Raw genomic sequence first — 26,791 nt, 5'->3', positions numbered from 1 at the left:
CAAGTGGAACATAAGTTTGATGGAAACTCGGGACTGCACCTACCTGATGAGCCTCAAGAAGGGCGAAACCTGTCGTGGGCTGTCGAAGAGTTTTCAGCAACCTTGTGAGTAGTTTTCTTCATGCAGGAGATTCTTGCAGCCATTTGTGACTATCTTTGCTGAGCGCCAAAACATGAAATCACTGGGATAAACGAGTCATGGCAAACCAACAATTTCCCCTGATTTCTCTCTGTGGACAAGAACTGCATTATTTTCTGCGTACCACGTCCGTAGAATCACTAAACAGCGGAATCTTTGTTAGCGTGATAACTTAATTGATCATTCGTCTTAATTGTCATGCAAGCCGCTACGCAGCCAGCGGTATTGATCCATTCGACCCTTGTTGATGTTGCTGTTCAATCCCATTTATAATAGTAGCAGCCTTTGAATTTTTACCGATTTCGTGGCCATTTCCTTTGGTGTTCTCTGGTGTTCACTACAAATTCCTAACTACCCAGTGTCCATAACCTTTCTCCTCACACAGAGCTTGAGAGCACCTTTGTACCACTGAATGACTCTCCAAAGCACAACAAACCCAATTCTTTCCTCGTTGCGTCAGAGGATGACGATGGAGAAGGTGCCACCACGGAGGATACGGAGGATGGGGAGACCGAGGATGAAGAACGTTTAAATGCTTCTGATTCCGCCACACATGAAGGTGGGTAACCAATAGGTTGCTGGTTGGTCTTCGACTCCGGTTTCGCTAGTTGGATGTTCATCAGGAACATGATCCTTCTCTGTTAGGAAACCACGTGTGGCCGAATCTCATGCGGTGCGATTTCCTAATCATGATGGTCGTTTCGAATCTTTTGTTTGATTTAAGAACAACATTGCTGTTGACACCATGTTCTACACCAAGGGACGCTTGCTTATTTGAGCAGGACAATGTCACACCACACCCGGATTCATCTAGGTAGAATGAGGTGGTCTAACATTCTTTAGGATATCGAACCTATTCTTGCCTTGGTTGCTATCAGCACTAGCTGGTCACCTCACGTCCAATGAATACTTTTCCTTCTTTGACCTCTCAGTTGAATTGGCATGAGTATGTGAACTCGATCATTAGAATCTTTTGAGCGTGTAAACATCACCGACAGTGACTTTGTCCAACCAACCAGTAAATCATTCGTACTTGACGACTAATTTCGCATCTTTTTGAGTCGTTTCTCGTGTTTTACCTATCGATTTTCTTACCTTTCTCCGATTTGGTTCCACAGAGAGAGCTCGACCCATACTCTATCCGAACCAAGCCATCCCTGCACCTGTCTACACTAACCTGAGTGAACTGAAACGCGCGGCTGCCCGCAGGTTTGGGGAGACGGAGTCCCCTTCGACCAGCATAGCAACATCTGTGACAAAAGAGGAAAACGGGCATTGTACTTTCCGACCTACTACCCCCATCACAGGTAGAACTGTGCGGTTTATACTGACCCGTCCGATAAATTGTATTTGACCGAATGACATTTATGCCTTTTTTAGATCTAGGGACTGATTTTTTCATTGTGATGCGATCATGTGTTCTCCCATTGCAACCGGGCGTTAACTACATGTAATCAGGCCGGTTCACTCATGTATGTTGATAGATACGTATTTTGACGCTGATAGACGTGTGCACTTTACGCTGATGGTAAAAAAACAACATGTGATAGGAAGTGCGCCCATCGTTTTAGCCCTAATCATTAATTGAGAAGTTTTTGCACTGGCTAAATGTCATTGGAATATCCGTTTCCAAAAAAAATTAAAAATATACTTGTAGCCACTGGAAGCGATACTTTTCGGGTCATTTTCAGTCAGTGTTGTGTTATTTTTGCCCATCCATCGGTGTGTCTGTTTAGTAAACTTTACAATGATCGTCATCTGATTCGATAGCCTCAGGATGCTCGCCTTTCTCGTTCGGTCCAATGGGTTTGTTTTATCACGGAGCTTGTTAGTGCCGTGCAGTACAACAATCCACCCGTAAAGGTCATCCTGAGAGAAGGGGTTTCGTTCCCTACTGGGGGACAAGCTGACAAGCAACACTTCGATTCGCTCCTTTCGTTCAGCTGTAGCGCCCTTTCGGTGCCTAACTGCCAGGTTGTTTAAGCCTAGGGAGGGGAAGTCGAGAGGCAGAGGTCGGGTTCGAACCACGAACCTTGCGGTCAGTGAATCGCGTCCTAACCACTTTGGCCTGCTCAGTGCCTAACTCCAGGTTGTTTAAGCCTAGGGAGGGGAAGTCGAGAGGCAGAGGTCGGGTTCGAACCACGAACCTTGCGGTCAGTGAATCGCGTCCTAACCACTTTGGCCTGCTCACAGTAGTACTCATTTTCCATTTGTTGATATTTCTGGTTTTCCGGGACCCTGTTTGCTGATAGTCTGGTTGTGTTTATGGCGTACGTTGCCGTAGCAGAAAATAATTGGGGGTTGACCAGTCCAGGGAAGTACACCGCTGAATCTGAAATGCTAACACATTTCGGCCTCGAAAACACCAAACGGATTCGGTCGTATTGGAGACGTGGAAGCTTTACAGAGGGATGGAGAGCTTTAAGGGAAGGATCTTCATATGGATAGATAATATCTCATTACGATTCCAGATGCACCATTGCTAAACAGTCGCACATACTGCTTTTAAAAACCGTGTGAAAAAAGCCCACTTGATGTGCTGTCGATCGTAACAAGTGCTACAACAAAGTCGGTCGCCGTTGCTGACGATGACGGTGGGCATCGCGCAACTGGAACTGTGCACGAATCCACATGTTGGCTCGATTTGGTTCACGTCTTTGTAACCATTTACTCATCCAATAATGAAATTAACACGAACAACAGCTGGACTTCAGTAAACATGACCCCGCGTTTTTGCACCTGACTGAATGATGAACAACACAACACTTTATAAGGATGATGAGAACTCCCGGGCAGCCTACCAACGGTTCTTGGGGTTCGAGTTCCCTTCAGCGACATTTCCCACCTGATTACCAACTGGTACCTGGCTGGAGTTATACACTCATTTGCAACTTTATTTGTGTGTCAAGAAATGTACTTTGGTACTTTCGCGCATCAAATTCAGTTGTAAAGTATGGTAAACGAGAGTTCCAGCAGTGTGAGCCTTAGTTACATTATTTTCCTTCAGTTGGTTTCCTCTTCTGTTGCGCCTTTTCCAGTTAGTTAACATCCCACCGTCATATGTATGGCTGGATCGCCACGAGGCGAATTAATGAAGCTCGATTGATGGACGAAAGGTAGTACTTTTGGCTGTTGCAGGCTCATTATTGAACGTCTTTAGTATCTTGTACCTTGTACGAATTTTTCGCCTGTTGTATGCACCCATATTTTGATACCCTTCTGTCACGGATGAGCCACGCCAGGTCTTAATGAACGTTCGTTCTGACAGGATCTGATCACAAACACCTGCCTTCGGTGGATCATGCAGGTAGTTCCATTCACCTGCAGTCATTCGTGTCTTCTTCGAACAAAGGTGTGAACATCAGCTAGCATTCCAGGAGGTTGATGAACACGAATCCGGATGATAACGTCTCAGGATGCCTCAAAATACACTGAAGGCTCCAGCCATTCATACGTCGGGTGGTTGATAATCGCGTCTCGCGCAACAACCTCGTTTTGTGCACCGTGCTGATTTTTAGAAATGATGAAACAACCATGAACCACTCCCTTCCCGGTCTAATTTTACACCTGTCCTACTGATGTCAGATAATATTCTCCTAGCGGCTGATTCATCAAGCCGTTTTCAGCTGATCGACAGCTTCTCGTCCACTTCTCTCTTTCCACTATATTATTCGTGCACTTATGATGGTACGAAATAAGAAATTGCCCACATTCCCGTTTTTAAACTACATCAGAGATAACCTGTTTGTTAGAAAACTCATACCCGTGAGAACTTCGTAAGTCTTGTTCAACATGTACAGTCATCGGTATCCTCGGTATGAACCAATAAACCGCAGCTCTGAAGCTCCAAAATGACCTGTCAGGTTACTCTGCTTTTCAAGATATACTGTCCGTGTATCAGCTGTTCACGTTGGAACGGTCATGAACTCAGCATGAACCAGAAGGCCAGTTGAGAATAAGAAAAAAGCAATACTATTGTGATTGGCTGGGACTAGCTTCGATGTGATAGGCTACTTGACAACTACGCAGTGCGTGTCGCCGACCACTGGCTCTGTAGGGCACTGCGGCCACAGACTATCTGAACTGCCCTACCTGAAGTCCGTCTTAGGTCGTCTCCGAATCCTTCCCTGTGATTCAGCAGATCATTTTGTCGAAATTTTCTCACGTAGGGGGTAGTACCACTTGATTTGAACCATTTTCACTCTGACCGCTGACCGTGAGTCTCTAGACCTGGAACTAAATGCCAGAGTACATGCGTCATTCGTATATTCTCCCCTACTTTGTTCTTCGTCCCCCGTTACTCAGCGCCCCAACCGTCATCCACGGCCAACACACAGCCGCCCGTCCAATCCGAAAGCGGCCACGTTTCGTCCGCGGCTGACATGATACAAGTAGATGGATTCATCAGCACTCCGATCATTTCGGGCACGTCGACGTTCAAGCGAAGACAATCGGAGTACGGTAGACGGAATCCAGCCGCCCCGCTATCCAACGGACTGCCAGTTACTGCCACAAACGGCTGTACTGGTAATCCTAGTGGCTATCGTCCGCTTGCCTACAATTCCGTCACTCCAGGATTGGTGCGTCGTGGAAGTCAGGTGAGTTTGAACACAATTCCCTCTTGCTGCTCATTTTTTGGCAGAGACCGAGCATGTTCTGAGGTGTTCGGCTTTGAATGCGTTGTCGGGGCGACCTTACACTGAGCGGCCATATGCGACATCCAATGAGTTACACACACGAATGATTGCCGTTAGCGTGGTTCCCTGTAATGGCAACTTGCGTTTAAGGGCTTGAATCCGCCAATTCGTAATCGTTCAGCGTCGGAGAAGTAGCGTTCATCGACGTTTATCGCGAACTTCGGATAGATTCCAAGGCCCCCGATGCTCCCCATTATTGGCTGACATTCGAATTCGATTCGCTGAACGGCATTGGTCAAGCCACAGCAGGAGAGCCCTGGTGCTCCCTGTGAACCGAATAGAAGCCTTCAGGCTCATTTAGCTCATTTGGCGGGTAAAGATGCAAACATCGGTTGCACGCCATTTTGTCCTACAATTAAGACGATGGATCGGAGAAATCACTAAGGGACATGTACATCGTTCTGACAAGGAAGGTGGGTTATAATCTGCCTATCTTGAACAGCTCTAGAATAAAGTGTTCGTTCATCAAAGTTCGAACCAATCCGCTTTTTCCTCTGGTTGAAAAAAACGTTTGTGAAGAGACCATAACAGACACGGTAGGTGCCACTAATTTGAAGTACTTCACCTTGTACGACGAGGGGGTACATGTCGTACAGCTGCTACTGTTACTCTTTAAGACATGGGCCCTTCTATCCGGAAAATCTGGAAGGTCTCGGTGTCTGTTGAGTGTTTTTCTTTGTATCTGATCCGATACTGTCTTGTTCTTACGGGCGTTTTTCTCTATTAGTCTTGTTTTTACCACTTCCAAACAGAAGTACTCCGTGTGGCAAATTGTTCGCTGATAATAAGCCTACTCCTGATGTTTGTATCAATTGTCCAAGGTTGGTGGTAAATTGTGTTTGTCACCTGCGGTGGGTTGTTCCACGATAGCTACTCAGACTTGATGTCATCTTAAATCCGCTCGTATGAAGTAGGTAGAAACAATGTTATTCTAATCCGCCTGGTTTGGTCAGTGGGGCTCTTGAGAAAGTGTCTGGCAGTGCGTTGACTATCGAACGCCATGAGCACCAAATGAGAACACATTGGTTGCTTTTAGGCCAGAATCAAATACACAAACTACCTTCGATATTGACAAAAGAAAGTCTGCTGGTCAAGAAACAGTTTGTCGGAACTTTGTCGCTCAAAACCTCGATGTAGCCTCAATTATTCAAGGAGTCCTACTCTTACGTCCCAGACAAGGATACAAATCTTAACATGAAATGAAAAATCAGCCAGCCCGAAAGCCGTCAATACCATTTGGTTCGCTTAGTTCGTAATTCGCTAGTGAATGGAACGTGGGCCGGGAAGAAGAACGTGGACCTGTCAGAGACAAATCTTTAACTATCTCCATGGTTTGAAAAGGAAACCAGTGACGAACAGTAATGTTTTCGGGATCTCGTCTTCAGGTCAGTACATATTTCTTGGTTAAAATAGGGGCAAAAAATGAAATGCGGAACGAAGATTGGTTAGTGAAATGCAAAACGTGGAGACACCATCGATTGGTTGTGTGCGCCCCCATGTCGCACCTAGTTGGATACTGTAGGACAGTCTAGAGGGCCGTTGAGTGACTTAGTCGGTGGACTTGTGTCACATGACCAAGGCAGACTCAGCGTTCGCACGATGCGTTTTTGACAGCACAGTACCGGGTCTCGCAAGCGTATAGAGACTGCCTCAGCTGTAGTCAAGTGAAGCCGTTGGATGGATACTGGTGCACAGTAAATGACGTGAGATGACTGATTTGGAATGACTACGTGCCCGGTGTCAATCGGGTGGGATACAGTTGAGCTTGTGGCTGAACATACTCCGCTGAACAACAGCAAGAGAAAGAATACACCCATGGCGATTCCATTGACTTTTCGCTAAAATGTGGAATGATTTTGGAATTGGACGTTAAAAGTACAGTGAAGAAGTAGTTTCTTTAGGGAGATGGTGAGGATTGGGACTGTTAAATCTGATGAGTCAGCGTGATCACAGATAAAATCTACAGTCTCCAAGAGCAGAACGTTGGTAAAAGGGGAAGTTACGTCAAAAGAGCACATAAATCTGGAACCAATATCAACCTCTTCTATCAACTCCACAAACTCAAAAGTGTCACAGGGACTATACCGGCATGTCGGCGTACGGGTTCTGAAATCTCGATCAACTATTGGGCAGTTGGATGATATGGGCAACTACACATCCAAAATCGGCCTCAATGGAACATCTTTCTCATGAACCTTATGCAGACCGTGAAGTCGCGGGATTGTGGTACCGGCCGGTCTCAGGCGTTGGAATAAGACTTCTGAAATTAAACCTTCGTTCTTCAGGCGCTTCAGACAGTTTGTTGGTTTTACCTCAATTGCTTGGGTCTGGTCTTTCGCCTTTTGCTAGTTGCTAAATTTCGAAGTGTCATTCAAGATCTGCATCATCTAAGGTAGTTATCCCTGTTCTTAAGTACTATTCCAACTCCTTTGTCAGGCTTTGTTATTAGTATATCACTCCTCGTTAGTAAAGCTTTTAGTGCATCTAGATGTTTCTCACTGAGAAGACTTTTGTGAACCAACCTGGCGTGACTATATTGATAGCTGCAATTGACCAAATCGGATTTGAGGCGGTCTAAGCCGGCCGTTGAGGTTGGGAACAAGTCAGAAGTCTGATCAAATATGTTTGCCTATTGCACCTCAATTGGCAATTTGTCATCTCTACGGCGTGGGCAGCAGACCAAGTAACACTCAGTAACCAATGCCAGACTAGAAAGCTGGATAGTTCAACTCGACAACAGTTGAAATATTGCCTTGAGTGGCCATCTGAATGTCGTTGTAGACGATATAACGAAACCCGGACATAGCCGTAAGGGAACTAGAAATAGGTCGCTCCGAATTACGTCCAGCTACGCTCGATTAGGATCCAAACGCACCATTTGGGCTTTGTGAATGAAAGTCACTTCCTTCAAGTGTTAGTCGAGTTTCGCTACCCTTTGTTGTTGAGTTCAACTACCCCCATCCCTGAAACCGCCTGCTGGCACGTGCCAAACTGTCAGATAGCTTTCGTGGTGTTGACGCACAGGCAGCTCTGTGTGCAGCGGACGAAGCGAATGTTGTTCGAGTCGGATAACCATTGAACGAACCAAGAAGAACAACACTAGCCCTGAGATTCGATTCTAGATTCATCCCAGCGGGAGAGATTTTGGTGTGATGATGCAGTGTAAAAGCCGGCTCTTCGTGACGTCGGTGTTCTACGCAAGTGACTGCATTTTTGGAAACATTTGAAATATTGGCCAGGTTCGGCGACGTTGTATATGTCACCGAGGTATGAATGAGTGAATATACGTACCTTTAGCCGTTCCTTTCTCCTGGAAGACATGGGCACCCGTTTTCTGTATTGACTTTCGAACAGACGTTGGTAATGCTGTGTTGTCGGAGGTTCACGTAACCTGGACCCCTTACAGATTGATATTTTCATCCAACTTGATTATTTGGCCGTCCATTCTACATTCCAATAAATGACGTTGGGATTTCCGGTGACGTGATCGTTCTGGACACACAAGAAGACCTCCGAAAACTGATATCAAACAGAAATCAAGTTCAATAAGTAAGAGATCTGAGTGTGGTTAGTCAGAGTAAATTCGAAGTAGCTGGCCATTTATGGAAGTGCACCAGAATGGCCCTACACAACTGTAAGGTCTGAAGACACCCTGAAGTATTCCTTTCAATTTATCGAAGTTTCGTCGGGCCCCATCTGGAATACTCTGCCCACGCCCCGATCTACTGACACCCTGGAAAGGTTTTAGACACTCCCACTTACTGCATTCTGGGCTTACGAGGCCCATCTGTAAGTATAGAATACAACGTAAGTCTGTTCTCGAATGTAAATCTTTGAGGTGAGACCAAGTCGGTATGTTCATCTTACGAACTCAGACTCATCTCAGGTGATACGACTAGTCACCGAGTAAACCTAGCGTAAACTACGGAATGCGACCACTGTCCTTTTCCTTGTGAGTAGTCATCCACGGGAACCGTCTGCTACGAGGGGTCCTGGCATCCACCACGATCCATTTGCTCAGACTCATCTCAGTTGATACGACTAGTCACTGAGTAGACCTAGCGTAAACTACGGAATACGATCACTGTTCTTTTTCTTGTGAGTAGTCATCCACGGGAACCGTTTGCTACAAGGGGTCCTGGCATCCACCACGATCCATTTGTCCAAAGATAGATGGGGGGTTATCGTTCCATTTAATGGGGCAGAATTTCGCCCTTGGATGACTAGGTAGACACCGGTCTCTTCAATCAGTAAGCGCTTCAGATTTCATTGCTCCTGCCCTTAACCATTTCTCCCCACCAAAAGTGTCTTATAGGACAGTTCGTCTTTAAACTAGGGACGGGTAGGTGTCTTGGAGACACTGTGATTCTCCGATTCCCACACAGTGACCATTTTCGTGGTGCCGTGAACCAAAGCCCTCTGTGCAAGAGTGGTGGCGTTCAATTTCAATTCCTGTGCATTGAACCTTTGTCCTACTGCTGGTTCTTTGCTAAGCCCATTAAAAACAGTATCCGAACCGGAGATATGCTTCGTTTGATCTATCATCACGCTGAAAAATGTTCACCTTCGATTTTCTAAGGACAATGACATTAGAAAATCACTTTTTTGCTTGCGCACTGATCTAATAAAGCCGGTGCCAATTATAGTCATGATGAAACTACTTATATCAACTATTAATAATGGCTAAAGTGCTGTAACCTGATTCAAGCCACCCGAATTTCATCGAGCTAGACAGCAAACTAATATCAACACTATTAACATCCATCCATTAATTCTTCGTCGACTTCACCGTTGCCACGAGCTGCCGTCGTATCTCTCCCAGTCCTATGTTCACCGTTTGCTTTGAAGTCAAGTACATTTTTCATCTGAAAACCGCAGTGTGACCGTCTCATGAGTGTAACTTGATTGATTTCCTTAAACACAGGGATGTCGGTTGCATCTGACTGTTCTACAGTTAGTCACACTGCTGGTCCTTATTCAGTTTCGACCTGTAGACCCGTGCCCTCCCAACGTTAAGTGGCTTGTATTCCGTACCTCAACCGACCTGCTTTCAGTTCAAACCCGTGTCACTAACTGTGAGATATTGATTTGTTTAAGATGGTGTACTTAGTGTTCACCTCTGCTTTCCCGTTTATAGTTGTGTGTGGACGGTTCTGATGGTGGCTCACGCAGTCAAACTAGACCTGCCAATCCTCCCAGGCGTTCAAGCAGCGTCAGTCGAGAACTAACGCACTTACGTAATCCTCCGGCTGGTGCAGTAATGGATCCGTACGCTGCCTCATACCACTACAACGCATCACATCCTAGCACCTTATCCAGCGATGGGCTCATCGATCCCGGAATCCAACGAGTTTCAAGCTCTCTCTTCACTCATTCAACTGGTGGTCATCAACAACAACACCAACAACGTCAGCAGCATGCTCACCTAGTCAATCATAATAACAACGCCCTAGATGCCACAAACTGGTCGGGAAACAACTCGAACCGCTTCTCATCACGTCCCAATCTCGTCCAAATCCCTCCAGCCGTCGGAGCTCATCTCTCTCAGTATGGTTCGGTCTCGGCTGCCGCATCTTCCTCCCCTAACAATCAGTATGTGACCAACGGACTGTTCAGTCGACCAACATGCTCCAACATGCCTGCCTTAAGTCCTCCTCCATTAGCCACTGTTCCTGCTCCGACACAGTCTAAAACCAACCAGCTCATGTTTGGTGTCAAGGTATTGCCAAACCAAGCACCTCCAATGGGATTGGCAGCTAGTTCCCAGTATGCTCGACTACCTCAGCAACACCGCTCGATGATGCGGCAAGCAAGTTGTGCACCAGAGAGTTTGGTCCCTACTGAACGTGAAGCGCCTTCGATGGGATCACCTGTCCCCGTTCGTGCTGCTTCGAATATGGCGCTGCACCGCGGTGTCAGTTCACAACAGCCCTCCAGAACTACGGCGAATAATAGCAGTAATACGCCAATGTCTTCAAAAGAAGAAACAGTAACTAGTAAGTTCTACTGTTGCACCTGTTCATTTGACTTAAGCTTTCAATTATGCCCACTCTTGCGAGCGACCCTCTCAGTGACGCTCTCCATCCAAATTGTTAATGTTACTCGATCAGTCGGATCGAAACAACCATGCTAGTATTTCCTCGACGTGCGGTAGAAGGTGCTCTCATACGGTTTTAAGAAAGGCCACTCCAGGCATGGAGTACCCGTACGAGGATATGATCCACTTCGCAGTGTTCAGGGAAGCGCAGCAATCAGAGGAGTATGTCTGTGCCCAGTCAACTCGTTAAGTAATCGCTCAAGCGGTCGCAAATTTATCGCAGTTCTACTTTGCGCAGGCGGGGACCAGGGAGTAGTTGAAGTTAACCAGACATCAAAGATGGCAGTTTGCGTCAGTTCGTTGTAGACAGAGTGGCTTCTAAACGAAAGTTTCAAAGACAAGGTTTGAGATAGCTGATTACGGCAACGTAAGTGCCGCACCACTGCACAACTGATATGTATTCATAATTGTTCCGAACCATTCGTGGGATCCCATTCGGATAGCTAGCATGTGTCAACCCAACCAATTTTGCTGGTGTTCCTGTATCGCCGTCACAATCGGCACACGCTCCCTTGATATGCGCAGTATGTGGTGTTGTCTGTATAATCCATAGTTCTGGAAGAAGTCTTCAGTGCGGTGTGTGCACAGCTGTCCGTTCGTTTATATTTACGCCAGGACCTGATCGGAGTTTATCATCTGTAATCTACCAGGAGGTTGTACTTGGTAATCAACGGGCTGATTCAATGCTGAATCATCCGTCTTACTGCTTTGGTTTTGTGCTGTGCTACCATGCCCTTTGATGAAACCCCCATCGGGATAGTCGCTCTATGGTTCACCGTACTGGCCTAGGTGGATGTGATACAAGTACACCTTTTATTATCTGTTAACTCGTCGAGTTGGTAGGTTCGCTTGTGGCTGTTTGTGGCCCGAATAGCGTGCACAGATTAGGTCAGTGCCCCCAACATGTGGCTTGCATTCCCTTATTCTTCTTACCCGCAGTGAACGAGCTGTGGCAGCTGTAACCACGCCTTTTGGTACACGTAACTTCACCATGGTCAACTATGAACGCCAGTGAGTAGCGAAGAGAAATGGCACTTCAGTGTGGTCAGTTGACGATATGGAAGAAAAATACGGTCACAGTCGATGTTGCAGTATTATTGTGATAGTGATTTCGACTTGCCGGACGGTCAGTAATGCTTTGCTAACCCAGTTGTTATAGTTTATCTGGGGCCACCTATTCAGTGAACAGTTCAAATCTCTCCATATCCAGGTCCTCTTCGATAGCGTTCTATCGACAATTCGGGTTCGTTTGCTTTCACGATAACATTGTGATAATGACTGACCGGTCTGCCTGCCGGAGCTCAGTGTGATAAACAATCCTAGTAGGTTGATGCGTCATGGAAGACCTTTGACTGACAGGCGCTTTGTTTCTGTTCAGTTTTTGGTAAGAATCTCGGGAGGGATGATACCGTTGTGCTTATCACCGACACTACCACCAGTTGGTGTAGGTCTAGAACTCCACTGGAGTGCACGCTTTTATTTGCGTAACGATTGTCACACGGTGCGAAACATGGCGCTGATGCAGCTATTCGCGTCACTGCCACCAACTGGAGGTTGCAAACCATGATCTGTTTGACTAGTGTTAGTGATGAATATTGACGGATAAGAGAGATATCAGAAACGAGTGACATAAAGGCCCACCAAAATATCATCGTTCTCTCATAAAAATATGCCGACGATATGCTGAATGCGTGGACGATTGAATTTTCCTTGGGCGATTCAATTCTGCACTCTCTCTCTCTCTCAAGAGGAATTAACCCTTGAAATTGTTTACTTGAGGAGAAAGTAGTTGTCTCAATCGGTGTTCGACCAGTACACAGCACAGTGCACTCCACACCTTGTGAGAAAGTGCGTGAGATTATTTGACTATTCTGATTCGTCCAGACACAAGCAAACCTGACCATACAGGTTTCATGCTAGTGTCGTAACAATTTGAGTCATCAGTGGGGCCTAATAACCCATTTGCCAGCTCATCCGTCGCTTAGCTTGTAACGGGGTTGTTAAGCCTGAGTGACAGTGGCAGGTGGGTTAAAGTGGCTCACACCAGGTTCCTAAAAGGGAACGTTCATCGAGCGGCTAGCTGTTATCAAGATGTGGCTGGATCCTGGAACGCTTATCAGTAGAGGCTATTTCGACTTTGCACTCCTTTCGGTATTCTCTGTATTCCTGGGGAAACAGAGACTTGAGAAATATTAGATGTGAATACGAACACACACACGACGGGACTCTAACCTGTAACCTCTCGCTTACCGGATACGTGTTCAGTCAACTAAGCTGCTATTCACGCTGTTCCATTTTTTGGATTGTCAGTTTCCCGCTGAAGGAAACACCCCCCGGGGGTGTTTATCCCACGTCTATTTTCTTTATCCCATTAATATCGTTTGTACGTTCATCGGTCACTGTGCCGTGTCTACTACGGATAGGACTTGTAGGTTATCGCAAAAGAAAATACATCTGCCACACCCATTCTTCCGTATTTGCGTCCCATAGCTTTACTCAGTGGTAAAAAAACAACTTCCCTTAAGGACATGATGAGGTGATGACACTTGGCCTCACATCTTTCGTGCGCTGTTCTCCATTGTTCACAGCCTTCATTCAGTTCAGTTTCTAGTAGCAACTCTGTCCGATTCTGATGTGCTACACCACCGCAGAACTATGACAAACGGTAACTGTATCAAACAACACAGGTTTGGGGGATTACCTTAATCGATTATCAGGTCAAAATGTTGTGACTATTCGTCAGTGTATTTCTGTCGTCGGTAACCTGTCAGATTTTTGGGTTGACTAGTGACACTGCAGCTGTCTTCAATAAATACTATTGCCGGGTGACCAGATGTGGCTTACTGAAGGGCTGTTTTAAGGCAAGCGATTCGAGGTCAAGATAGCTCAGCGTTTCAAACTCAATTCGGGTCTCTTGACTGTTTCTGTTTGGGCTTGCGCAACCTGTTAGTATCTCAGCCCTTCCTCCAGGTGATATGCTAGATAGACATCGAAGGGGTGTTGCATTTAGATAATCTTTTTTCGAGGGATTCGTCCAGGAACGCTTTTCACAGCTTTCTTATCTAGTGCAAGGCATCCTTGCAGTTTGTTCGATGATGACTACCATTACTGCTTGCATTTTTCGTGGATCCACACACGAGCGCATTTATTGGGACAGTCTCCTCGAATCCAATGACTGGCCACAAGTAATATTTGACTATAGCTGTACGACATATCCAGCTGAACTGGAACGACAGTAGTTCGAATCGGTTAATTTTTTCGCCTATCATGTGTATTATCTTGATCATTTGACGCCCACAGCTGGATAATTATGACTTTTCAATGAGGACCACTGACTGTAGTTAGTTTGGACGTTGGCCAAGTTGTTTCAAGTAACAACTTAGATGAATGTTCATTCATCCTTTTTATACGAAATATTGATTTGCGGTGATAGTATCCCATAAAGTACCCGATTATTCGTGATCTTGATTAGTACTCTTGGTTGTTTCATTATTCAAACGAACGAGGAAGTTCATAATTCTGATTTACTCTGTAGACTTAGCTTGTGGCAACTCTTTCGTTACCCGTAATCACAGTGTCCAACTGACGATAGGCACAAGAATGCCGGTGTATTTTGAAGTATACTTACTGGGCACATTGAAAGAATGTGTGTTCCGGTATGGGAAAGTAAACAGAGCCTCACCATGTGCTATCGTATGCATTTTGCTTCTCACGCGCTTGCCCGCGAACAACCCGAGGTACTCGTATCTCCGTCGGCCGGTCGGGAGATCTGTATGGGAACTTTATCGACATATGCCTTTTACTGTCTTCACAAGCGTCCAGAGGCGCATCGCCACCTCCATGTGTTCGGTGCAGAATTCCGGTTGTCACTCCAGACTCCAGCAGTTTTTATGGCGTATATGCATTGCATAGCAACACTGGAAAACCCATATATGACACGCGGTAGTCTTTCTGGTCAACATCAGCCCGCTCCCATTACGGCGCATAGCTTTGGTATTGTCTTCATCCTTCTGTCCACATAGTTGATCGCCATATGCTGCAGTACAAACAACCAGTCGTCTAGTGCAGAGTCGGTTGCTCTCACCCACTTCTTTGATGCTAACGGTTATCGTTTGGTGGCCAACTGGTAGGACTGTTGGTGACTTTAGTCGAGCTGTGCTTCTTCGACTAAGGCAGATGCACTGGACCATTCCGTGTGTTGTAAAAGTTGTTCCATGAACAAACTATCCTCGAGTAGCCTGATGCAAGAGAGCGATTTGGTGGAATTTTTGATTCCATTCGTTCACATCACCCTGGTCCATGCCACCGGTCCGAAACTACACTGGGCAGCTGTGTCAGAACTAGTCAAGTCTTACCTCTAATAACAGACTGAAAAAAACATCTAGAAAGCAGTCTGAAATGTTTCATACAATTGTGCTCTGTATTTTGAAGCGAGGTTCATCGCTGATCAAGTCTTACTCTAATAACAGACTGAAAAAAACATCTAGAAAGCAGTCTGAAATGTTTCATACAATTGTGCTCTGTATTTTGAAGCGAGGTTCATCGCTGAGCGTGTCTCATCAAGCGTACGTGTTGTCTACCTCGAAACAACCGGTGTAAACTCACGTATATAATTTGCTAGACATCCTCTTAGACAGACTGCGCCGGCTTGTTGTAGTTAAATAGTTATACCTATCGATATTTTATCGTCCCTGTTTGTGCTAGCTTTCCTAAAGATGGACCGTGCCTTGCAAGAAAGTCTGTTGTATACTGTCTCGTAGGTGAGACCCTTCATCGGTAGAACCTCTGTTACGGTGTACAACTTTTGTTGTTTGCATAGAAGAACGAGCAGTGGACCCGCGCATAGTATGCACAACGGAACAGCAATAAGCAAACAGTTTTGAGGACTACAGATAAGCCACAATGGCTTATCCGAATGGAATATCGCATCAGCTGTTCGGAAGTTCAGACAGTTGGTCGTTGGAAGCAGAGCTACTTCGAACTTTGCGCAAACTTCGGCTCTGATCATCGCACAAAGAACTACATTGAGTTACACCCATGAAACACGCACCGTAGTAGAATAAATCAAATTCAAATAGACTTCTATGTCGGTACTGATTAATGATCTCTGTTGTCCATCCTTTGCATGACTGTCTATCTTGATCCCTCTCAATGTGCTTGATCTGTAAGAGTAACCATTCAGGGCGTTGTTTAAGAAGTCAAGGTACAGCTGACATGATTCCGGCTGAGGAAAAATAATCCTGTGTGATTGAGTCATCCATAAAACATGAATGAGAATTGTTCATCTCAGTCTATCCGTCAGCTTGTTTCTTGGGGGTCTACCAAAATGTACTGCCTCTGCGTAGGCAACTTGAATACATTTACGATGTTTGTGCTTCCAATCCACGTATGTTTACAGGACCCTGTAATAAATTGCTTTTTCTCACTTCAGGTTTCATTGACTGATTCGTCCAAACTCGGGTGACCTCAGTTTACAACTGGCTAAAAATCGCATGGCGTTTTGGGCGCAATACTTCCTGTTTCCTGTTATTTCATGAATAACCCACATACCTGGCTTATTTCTTTTCCTTTTTTCCATCTCTACTGTGTGCTAGTGGTCATCAACTGGCATCCCCCCCTCGCCGCTTCCCTTTTCCACTTGGGACATGCGCAGTTAATTTAAATTTCCCACATATTTGCACACATCTATCGGCCGAATTGTTTTTTTTTCATATTACGCATTTATACTCCACTTGATTTTACTTTATCGAGTTCCAATATCTCGTTGGCTTTTTCTCCATCAGGGTTCGGAAACATGTGCCTTGAGTCTGGTCCTCATACACACACACACACACACTTACTCACAGAGACGCCTGCGCTGCTGCTGCTGCTTTTCAACCACATGTTTTCCGTAACTTCGCCTACTACTGTCATTACTGCTAGCTCGTTGGAATGTTTGTTTGCCTAATTATCTCGCCCCATCTAGGCTTAACCCACTGTTACTTCCTAGTGTTGTGTTCCATTTTATAGGCTTCTTATCAACTTTGTACTACCGTATGCAAGCCACTTGCCAACCGACCGGTGTACCACGTGGTGCTGCAACCTATTTTACAAGGTCTTCGAAAGTGGATTTCTTTCCTTGTTTATTGTAATTCGAACTAATTAAAGTGATATTAATCTCTAGCTGGTCTACGTTCATTTGGGAGACTTACTGTCTTGGTGAAACTGCGAGCTTCCCAGCGTGTCAACTTTCGGTTACGGCGTTGCCAGAATTGTCAGCTATGCCCAGTGCTGACTGTCCGCCTAGGTGGGCAGTCTCGATTCTAATCGATACAGACCTGTCCCTATTTGCTAAGTGTTGGCACATTTATCAAGAGAACGATAGCATCCGCCATGGGTCCTATCTGAATGGTGTATCTTTGTTTTTCAGATTGTCTGACAGGTGTTCCTCCCGATTTTCCTTTTTGTACGGCAGCGAAGCATTGATACTGAACTAAAGGTGACTCACTATCGCTCAGCTGTGCCTAGCTGCCATGCTACCCGAAGGAAGCACGAGGGCTGGGATACTGCCAGGTTGCCCAAGCCTAGACAGGAGAAGTTGAGAGGCAGAGGTCGGGTTCGAACCACGGACCTTTCGGTCAGTAAATTCGGGCCATCTCGCCTTGATCACTATCGATATCATGTTGATGATACGTCCGACACTTGTGTGAGTGAGAGATAAGAATATTTGAAAAATCAATATGAGGTAGAATAGGATCACTTTTTTCCGGACAATCGATGCAATTCCGTTAGAAAGCCTAGTTAGTTCCATGATAAATACTGTCGAGAACTGTCAAGGTGTCTGATCGACGGAGACGGTTCATCCTGGGAGATCTGAGCCTCTCCGGCCAATGCTAATTTCGATGTTTCCATGTAGGGTGCGGCAAAACTGGTCAATTCAGGAGCCAGAGATTATGTCGCTGAGGGGTGTTTTTTCTAAACGTTAGTGAAAATCGAAGAATTTCCGTAACTGGATACTATCCTGGAAAGGATTTTCTTTGTGGGATCTGGAGCGTCAGTCTACCCATATGTCCAAGAATTTGTCCGTATTAACTTGACGTATTTTCAACGGACAGTTAACGAACATTCATTAGCCGTTGTTTTGGCGATCCACGTTGACGGTCCTGATCGATGTTCGTCCGGCCCGTTTAGGGGGTTGGCTGGCTATTATCCTTTTTGAACATTCATCAGCCGATGGAATGTCGCCCTGCCGACCCACTCTGCATAGCTAATCCCGAAGCCAGAAAGCAAATTGTGGCTGAAAGTTTTATAGGTTCTAGTGAGGGGGAACGGAGCTGGTTGTCCTTCTCTTGTCAAACCTTGCTCGACGACGTGCATTAAGACTGTTCGTCACCGTACGGCTAGGTAATTTCTAATACTGGCACGATTATTCGCCACTCATCTACACACATCAAGTAATGTGGTGGTTGGCTCGAGGACGTGGTTCTCTCGTGAACATTAGATTTCCCACGCGTTGTTCGTCAAGCCTTCCCTTTAAGGCTAATCATTTCGATGGGTAGTCGTTGTCAGTGCTGAACGTGGAGCCTGTCCAAGATCAATGTTGATCGTAACGATGGGTATTACGTCACCTGAATTGGGTCCTTACTGAAGATACCGATGTTCTACTGGAATTTCATACCTTACCGACTAACCAAAATTAGGAATTTCACCAGTATAATAATAACTGAACAGTAATTCTTAACCGAAGAATTCTTTTGATGGGAAGCTTCAGCAGTTCGGCATTGTTTTTTGCGCCGCCATTTGTCCATGCGACTCATTCGTCGATTTTTAACCGATTTGTGGGGAGGGTAGAGGACCGATTATGTGCGATTGAGTCCTACGAGCAAAGCATTCCGATTGGTGAACAGCCATCGTTCAAACAAAATCCAATTGAACTGATCAATACAATGTATGGATCAGTAGTATGACGACAAACAAAGTTGATTTATGCGGTGTTTCCGCTAGACATTACGGTATATTGTCTGCATATCACTTGGCGCTCACCTTTTCTGAGAAAAAAAAAACTATTTTTGGTTTGCCCACTGATTGTGTCATAGATGGCAGTTGGGACACGAGTCTTGGTGTGTTTGATTCTAGTTGGTATACAACAAACGTGCTGAAGGGTTTTGGTGTGTGCGCTTAATAGTGCTCTCAGCTGTGTTCTCCCTACACTCTTCTTAGGGTTATACATGGGGCGGTAACAGGCAAATTAGCTTTAGAACATAGTGTGATAACTACCTGCTCATTGTAACGCCTCTAGCGAAAACGTTAGTAACAGTTGGGTGGGTGAGCACCTGGTGAGGGCAAACGTCACGTAATATCACATATTCTGGTCTGGGTTGAAACCGTATGAAAATGTACTTCCCGGTAGCCCACTTGTTCGTCATCGTCATCAACAGCATGACATCAGTGTTCAACGCCGATGCTTCACTGCCGTACAACCATGATTTATTTGAAAGCCTTGTTGTAAAGAAAAGAATAAAGGTGGACGAAGAAGGGACTTAGTGTTGGCTTACCACAACCATTCTGAGCCGCCTTTACCTCCAGACATTCACTCAGGCAGTCTGGATAGAAACTGACAACGAGAACGCCACTGACATCGGTTGGCAGCTATATCTTGTAGTGTCTCCAACCAGGCACAGGGAGGATCACGCGGTTCCCATTCTAGAAAGCAAGTAGCACCTAAGCGTTTCGTGATCTCCTTCATACTCCTCTGCCAAGTCAGGGGTTGGCCACCAATCTGTTTACGCCACTCTGAGTTGGGCATGGAAAACAACACTCTCTTCGGTATACGCAACACGTCCCAACCAACGCACACATTCTTCAATGGAAGTACCCGTTGCACAACGAAAAACGCGCTTTCTAACAGCCTCATTACGGATTCGCCGACGCCAACTCACACGAGCTATGGTTCTGAGACGATTGTCGAACAGCTGAAGACGTCTCAGTTCCGCTGCTCAAATAGGTCAAGTCTCACAGCCATACAACAAAACAGCCCGTACCTTAGCTTGATACACATGTTCTTGAGATTCATGGATGAACCACTCTGCGGCCCGAGCCTTGCAGATTCTTGCTTTGACCTCATTTGTCACACCACAATCAGAACTAATTCAACTTCCAAGATACGTAAAACGCTCCACAACTTCCAGTACCTCTCCCTGGATTGTAAGTGGCGTGTTTGGTACACTTCGTAATCTACCTGTAGGTCATCATAATTTCTCATCGATTTTGCTATTCGTTCACCCCATTATAGTTTCAACACAAATCCGAATTATTTATTTGTACTTGTCCCATCCTCTCATGTTGCTGTGGCAACTGCTTTTCTGGATAAAATCGAAGGCCCATTTGAGCCCTGTCACACTTTTTTAGCAAACGATTGCTAGTGGATTACAACCATCAGGTAGCTAAATCCTGTTGACGTTTTTATCGAGTCAGAAAAATTGGCACCAGACGTTAAACTTGATGCCGACAGCATATGACACCGTAATCTCGGTCGAAAACATCATCCGCAGGTATGAACTGTGAACAGGCAGCACAATGTTCTTCGTAAATATCGTCATTCACGTAATATTCTGACAAACTCTATTATGTTAGAATCGGGAAAGTGGAAAGTGCTTTCATTTGCTCTGAAGTATGCCTTGGAGACAGGTCTTTAAGCTGGTTGATGATATCAGCGCTTGTCTTCTGTTGTTACAGTGAAATGGATACAAGGGGGCGAGGTGACTGTGGACAGAGGGCAAATTTACTGACCGGTAGGTCCATGGTTTGAACCCTACCTTTGTCTCTCGTCTTCCCCTGTCTAGGCTTAAGCAACTTGGCATTATCCCGGTCCTCGTGCTTCCTTGTGGTAGCATGGCACCGAAGGTGTGCTACAGCTGAGTGGGATGATGAGGCGAGTCGGGTGGGGACCTAGTCAGCGAGCTAAAAATAGCCATTAGGCGCGTGCCTACCTCGTGTGTTGATTGGCTGAATATCCAAGCGTGTGGTACACCGTCTTTCATTCGCACAGTGGTTTACACACGCAGTACGAAACGAAGGCGGGCACAGGCGCGTGGCTTTATGTGACCGGGTCGTCGTCAATCCATCACACAGCGCTGTCTACACCCTGTTTGTGTGGTATGTTTGTGTCAATCAGGAGCGAAGTCATTCCGACCAGACTGTCGCAGAGATTTACTCGGCCGTGTAACTACTTGGGCTACTGCTTAGCGTAACTTACGTATGCAACCGTCCTAAGTTCACTTAGCTCCATCATTCGAGGAGATACGCTCCCAGTGCTACTTAAAGAGACTAATCGGGAAGTACGGCAGTGAAGCATTGGTGTTGAACACTGATGTCATGCTGTCGATGATGGTGATGATGAATCGGGCCGAGCTAACGGACTAGTCACCTACAGACCAACGAGTGACCGACCTTGTATCCGCACAATATCAAGTTTGGATTCAACGATCAGATCTTCAGACAGAAAAACGGCGTCACCGTGGGGTCACTTGGACATTTGGTGGCTTGAAGGACGTCAGCTTACCTACAACCTGGGCGCTAGATCGATGACATAATCGCCCTCGCCCAAAATGAACTCAGACCCAATAAAATTCGGACAGAATTCATTCAAACTCATCCAGTTATCAAGTTCACTCTAGAGTCAGAACTCCAGAACGTTATCAGCTTTCTAGATCTTTAAACTAACCAGAAGAAACCATGGCGTATTCCGAGAAATACTAGAAGAATATTACACGGCATTAGTATTGTTACTTTACATTAATGTTACGCAATGGGGATTGTCCCGAGGAGTAAGCTGTAATCCGAGTTAAGGCCACAAAATCCTATCAATAAACAATCTCTTTTTGGCGGGAGACCCAATGGAATCCAGCTATATCTCTCGTTTATGATGGCCCGCTTCAGCTGAATGTAAAGTGAACTGTCGTAAACCAGAGACTCAGCTGGATTCCGTTGGGTACCCTGCCAAAAGCAAATTCCTGTGCAAATGAAAGTATGCGTCAAATCCTGTCCAATACAGGTTCACGTAGTGCATAAGTTTGAGGGACACTCAAGAACTACCCGTACCTGATGACTTACAAGAAATAAAAACCGGTCGCAGGCTACTTCCAGCAATCTCATGAGTAGTGTATTACGTGTAGACCAAAGTATGCGCTCATCCAAAATACCATACAGTCTCTGAAACGCAGAACGAGAATCTGAGAATCGCCGATCAGAAATAACCTTGAGAACGAAAAGCTATCGCGGAGACTCTGTACAGGTTTCGAAGTGTCTTCCATGTCCCCAAAATTATGGGTAATCTTACAATCGAGACTAAGCATGAAACTAAAGAACATTTTAGCATCAGATTTTGTGTGTACTCATTGGAATACTCGTTCAAGGCATCATATATCAGCCGATTGTCCGATAGAGTCGGCGAATACTGCCTAGTTCGGTTAATCTGCGTACTATTCTTTTTGTAATATACAACAGTTGACGCGAATTCGAAACTTGGTTTTACCGAGGCGATATCCATCCGGCAGGACAAGTTTGAGCTTTGTGCGCCAACACACAAAAAAGAACGGACGAGGAAACCCAACAAGTTGGCAAAAATTACAAACTAGAACGGACCGTCAAATGCTTAACACTGAGTAATCTTTTACCTTTGCGTAATGAATATCACTGGACATTTCGTCGGGCAGCAGTCTTAGTTTCTCTTTTTTCTTTTCCCACCTTGAAAATTTTGAGGGCTGGTGCGAAAATGCTGAACAAGAAAGTACGCAGCTGGTCCATGGTTCACCAAAACACGAACAGGCGTGCACTGGTCATCATAGCATGTCTGCGAAGCCCTCACCTAACTGGAAATTCGTCTGGTTTACAGTCTGCTTTTTTCTTCGAGCACACATGTCCAAGCAATTAGGGTGCACAGTTAGACAGAAAGTTGGTGGTTCTCGTCCGGCTTTTTGCCAAACAAGCTATGATGTGCGCTTCGTTGAATCCTGTCAGAACTGCAAAACCAACCTTGGTATGATTCATCACAATATGTGGTGGCCAAAGCCTCTAAATTTCAAGGTTTATGGGTTGCTTTAATGTCATGTACAACCAGTGGTCAACATTTTCACATTTTTTTCGATCGAATGAAAAAGTTCAGCTTATTCGAGCGGTGACTGCACACAATGATGGAACTGGGTGTCGATATCCCCTGGGGCGGGATAGCTCAGTGGTTAGAGTGCGGCTTTACTGACCGAAAGGTCCGTGGTTCGAACCCGACATCGGCCTCCCGACTTCCCCTGTCTAGGCTTTGGCAACCTGGTAGTATCCCAACCCTCGTGCTTCCTTCGGGTGGCATCGCAGCGGGGCACCGTAACGGTGTTACAGCTGAACGATTCTCTTTCTTTGATTTCGATATCATCCATGTCTTGAGAGGCCAGGGGCTATGCCTACCTGACAGGTTCAAAAGGGGCTAAACCATTAGTGAAGTGTTTTCATTCACCACAAAAATGTTGTTGTATCCTGATATGTTGGAATATATTGTGAGAAAAATATGCAGGTTTCAATTTGTCCAAATCTTACATCAAGTAAGTTTGCACACTCTTCCTCAGGATACAACGGTAAAGAATGTAGGCAGACGAAAATTATTTCGATTTCCGAGAAGTACACTCATTTGCAAATCAATTTGGTTTTAACAAGAGACTCCGTTAATGCTCTAACGGAACCCGAAAACTAGTTATACGAACGAGAAAACGGGGAGCACTAACAATGTCCGCTTGTTGAGTAAAATTATTACAACAGGTATATATGCAAACAAGGGACTTATCGTTTTGCAGGTACAGTTTGATAAATCCTGTTGTAAATCCGGATGCAGGTTTCGTGTCTTCTTCGCTGTTGTAACGTAGTCCTGGATACCCGTGACTGCAACGCCGTAAGAATCCTGAGCGGCTCTGCTCCGAGCTGGGCGACGTGCGAAGCTCTGTTGAGTTGTGTCGTGTTGCTGTGCTGGCATCCTATTTGTAGGACGTTTGCGTGTGTGTGGGTGTCAGCACATGACTTGTTGCTACCTTATCAGTCGGTAGGCCGTCGATATCGGATGTGTATCGTGGTTTGTACTATTAGGGAAAAAAACGAGGTCTTGGGATGAAGGGCTTGACCGTGAGCTGTGCAGTCAAGTTAGTCACGATTGTAGCGTGATTTGTGGGTGCAAGGAAAAAAATAGATCTCGTGATCCAGCGAGTGGCGGTGACCTGTACAATCATGTATGTGGCGAAAGGGTAGCTACAACTCAACTGAGTCTCTCGTTTATGGTGTTCTACAACTGAATGTGCTGCATATAGGCCGCCTCATGTTTCAGATGGCACGATATTCGAGATATCGCAGTATATTTTCATGAGAGAAACTACTCACAAGGATGCTGAAATCTCTTCGACAGCCCACGACGGGTTTCACCTTTCTTGGAGTGCAGTCCCCAAATTTCCATCAACCTTATGTTCTACTTGAACTCACATTGCACTGTTTTCGAGAAATACACTCAATTTGGTTTGTAAATGAGCTCATTTCTCGAAAACAGTGCAATTTGGGTTCAAGTAGAACAGAAGGTTGATGGAAACTCGAAGGCTGCGTCTACCTGATGAGCCCCGAAATGGGCGAAATCGGTTGTGGGCTGTCGAAGAGTTTTCAGCAACCTTGTGAGTAGTTTCCTTCGTGATTTAGATTTGTTTTGAAGAACCTCAATTCGCATGCGTAACCTTCGACCAGGTCATTTTGGCGGACAGTGGAGTCACGGATCACAATAGGAATTTGTGGTCCAGGAAAGCCATGGAGAAGTGAAAAATTTTTCACCTCTTCAGACGTGATAGCTAAGATGGATGCACTGTTCTGAAGTACTGCGAGCGCGATCGGCTCGCATGTCATTGCCAGGTGTGTCTAGGTTATGTACCGCCGATACACTAGCGTAAAAACGAACCTAGGCATTTGACCATGCGTAGTCTGACGAAAGTGGTTAACTCGCACCCAGGAAAATAGCTCTTAAGTAATTTGCATGACTTCTCGAGTGACGATATCTTGGAAAGAAGACCTATGCTGGTCACCTGACAACCCATCCAACAAGTAAAGCAAACTGTGGAAAAGAACTGGAATGTTGCTATGTCCTGTCTAAGTGTGGTTTAACCACCGTCAATCAGCTTCTCGTCGCAGAATGGTAAGGTACTGAGCTTCTAACCAGATGTTTGCGATTCGAAACCCCACAGAGTGTAGTGTACTACACACTACCGAAAGGAAAACAGCTCTACGATGCCTTTTGGCTTCAGAGCATGAAGTGACCTCGCGCGCATGGTCAATTTCATTTGAAACAGTTCCTTCTTGTTTAACTCAAGTTAACTCCAATAAATTCTGAAGTAGTCATGCAGTAGTCATCATTTAGACCTGACTCGCGCAAAACTGTAGGATATCTCTGTAAGCCTATCTTTTGAAATTTTTTCTGGAACTCCCATTATCTGTCTGTCGCAAAAGCCATTCGATTGGAATCACTTCAATCAGACTTACAAAGATCAAAGTCAGCATACTTGTACGTACTAAATGAAATAACCTACTCTTTGACATATCTTACATAAAATGCAATCACATCACGACGTTGGTGCTCACAAGTGACCGATGTAATCTCGCTTATACTACTGTCGGTAGGCTTGTTAGCCGATAATCTTGCTTGGCCATGCCAAGAGGTGAGTTAGAGCTCCGTTTATTGTTCACATTCACATCACCTTCGTTTGAACAGTCGTCCTCCTGTCCTGGCGCAATTATTCTGGTGAATCCACGCCAAACGGGGGAGAAGCTTTGGACTCAAGTTTCGCTCTTATTAGAGCTCCTCAGCAGTGCATACCCAATGGCGGTGCCGGGGTTTGAACTCCGGACACCTGACATGCGAGGCAAACTTGTTACCAATATTCTACCAGCGAACGCTGGGTGCACCTCAATTCTCACGTCTGAACGGGTGAACGCGCCCGACACCATCGATGTGACGTCCCAGTAACTGTCCTGGATGTGACCGTCTATCTATTTGCTCAAGTTCCATCATCAGTATTTTCAAACAGCGTGGATTTCTGACTATTCTGAGAACTGGACTGAATGAAGGTTAATCGTCTAACATACCTGTCAACTAGAACAACCGACTGCCTACCTTACCCGGCTAAGCGATTTGAGACCTCTAAGATTGCCAAAACACTGTTAGAGCGGTGGAATTCGTCAGTTCAAAGTTTAGCTAGAAAATGCTAAAAGGGTCCGTAAAACTAAATCGATTTACGGAACAGTTTACTTACCAAACGTATCTATGAGTATCAATTAATTTCGTCGTAATTATCTTGATGTACAGCTAGCCATCTAATTGTCCGTTTGGTAGCCAGGGTATTACATAAGTTACAATACACGCCGTGTTGCGTTTATGTCTAGGCGATTCTCTCGGTTTTCGACGGACGGTGATGTAAACACGAAGAGTATGGCGGCGAATTTTATTGCCACATTAGGTGCCAAAATTTGAGATCGCAGTCTGGACAAGTTTATTAGACGAGCCACAGTTATAAAACAAGTGTGTAGTGAAGTCTAAGGTAGAATATTCGTACGAGTTCACTAAACATGTTTCACGAAACCGTGATACTCGTTATGTGTTATGCCATTTAGCGTTGCAGTATTACCCACAAGAAGTGGAGCGCTTGGACTACAGTAATTCCCTGGGCCCAAACGGGTTCGCTCCCTGAAACTTAACTATCTAGACCTCATAATTAACGGGATCGTGGTTGAGCTGCTGACCGAAACTGAAACGAAATAGACAAAGCCAAATCTTCGAATATACACTCATTTGCAAACTAATTTGTTTTTTTTT

The 26,791-nt window shown here is 45.4% G+C and overlaps 2 protein-coding genes across 2 annotated transcripts in view; one reads left to right on the top strand and one right to left on the bottom strand.

Moving 5' to 3' along the window:
* The window catches only part of T265_13925 (hypothetical protein), a gene marked incomplete at both ends in the record, with an annotated part of 53,240 nt that extends 36,863 nt beyond the window's left edge, over positions 1-16,377 (top strand). Inside the window, 4 exons of the mRNA XM_009171193.1 lie at positions 524-697; positions 4,444-4,736; positions 9,973-10,831; positions 16,364-16,377. Coding sequence (XP_009169457.1) covers positions 524-697; positions 4,444-4,736; positions 9,973-10,831; positions 16,364-16,377 — 1,340 coding nt within the window. The remainder of the gene's footprint in view (positions 1-523; positions 698-4,443; positions 4,737-9,972; positions 10,832-16,363) is intronic.
* Positions 16,378-25,581: 9,204 nt separating this feature from the next.
* The window catches only part of T265_13924 (hypothetical protein), a gene marked incomplete at both ends in the record, with an annotated part of 6,896 nt that continues 5,686 nt past the window's right edge, over positions 25,582-26,791 (bottom strand). Inside the window, 2 exons of the mRNA XM_009171192.1 lie at positions 25,582-25,747; positions 25,796-25,968. Coding sequence (XP_009169456.1) covers positions 25,582-25,747; positions 25,796-25,968 — 339 coding nt within the window. The remainder of the gene's footprint in view (positions 25,748-25,795; positions 25,969-26,791) is intronic.

This window comes from Opisthorchis viverrini (genome assembly GCF_000715545.1).
Source record: "Opisthorchis viverrini unplaced genomic scaffold opera_v5_121, whole genome shotgun sequence".
Classification (NCBI taxonomy): Eukaryota; Metazoa; Platyhelminthes; class Trematoda; order Opisthorchiida; family Opisthorchiidae; genus Opisthorchis; species Opisthorchis viverrini.
This window is presented reverse-complemented; position numbering and strand designations above follow the sequence as displayed.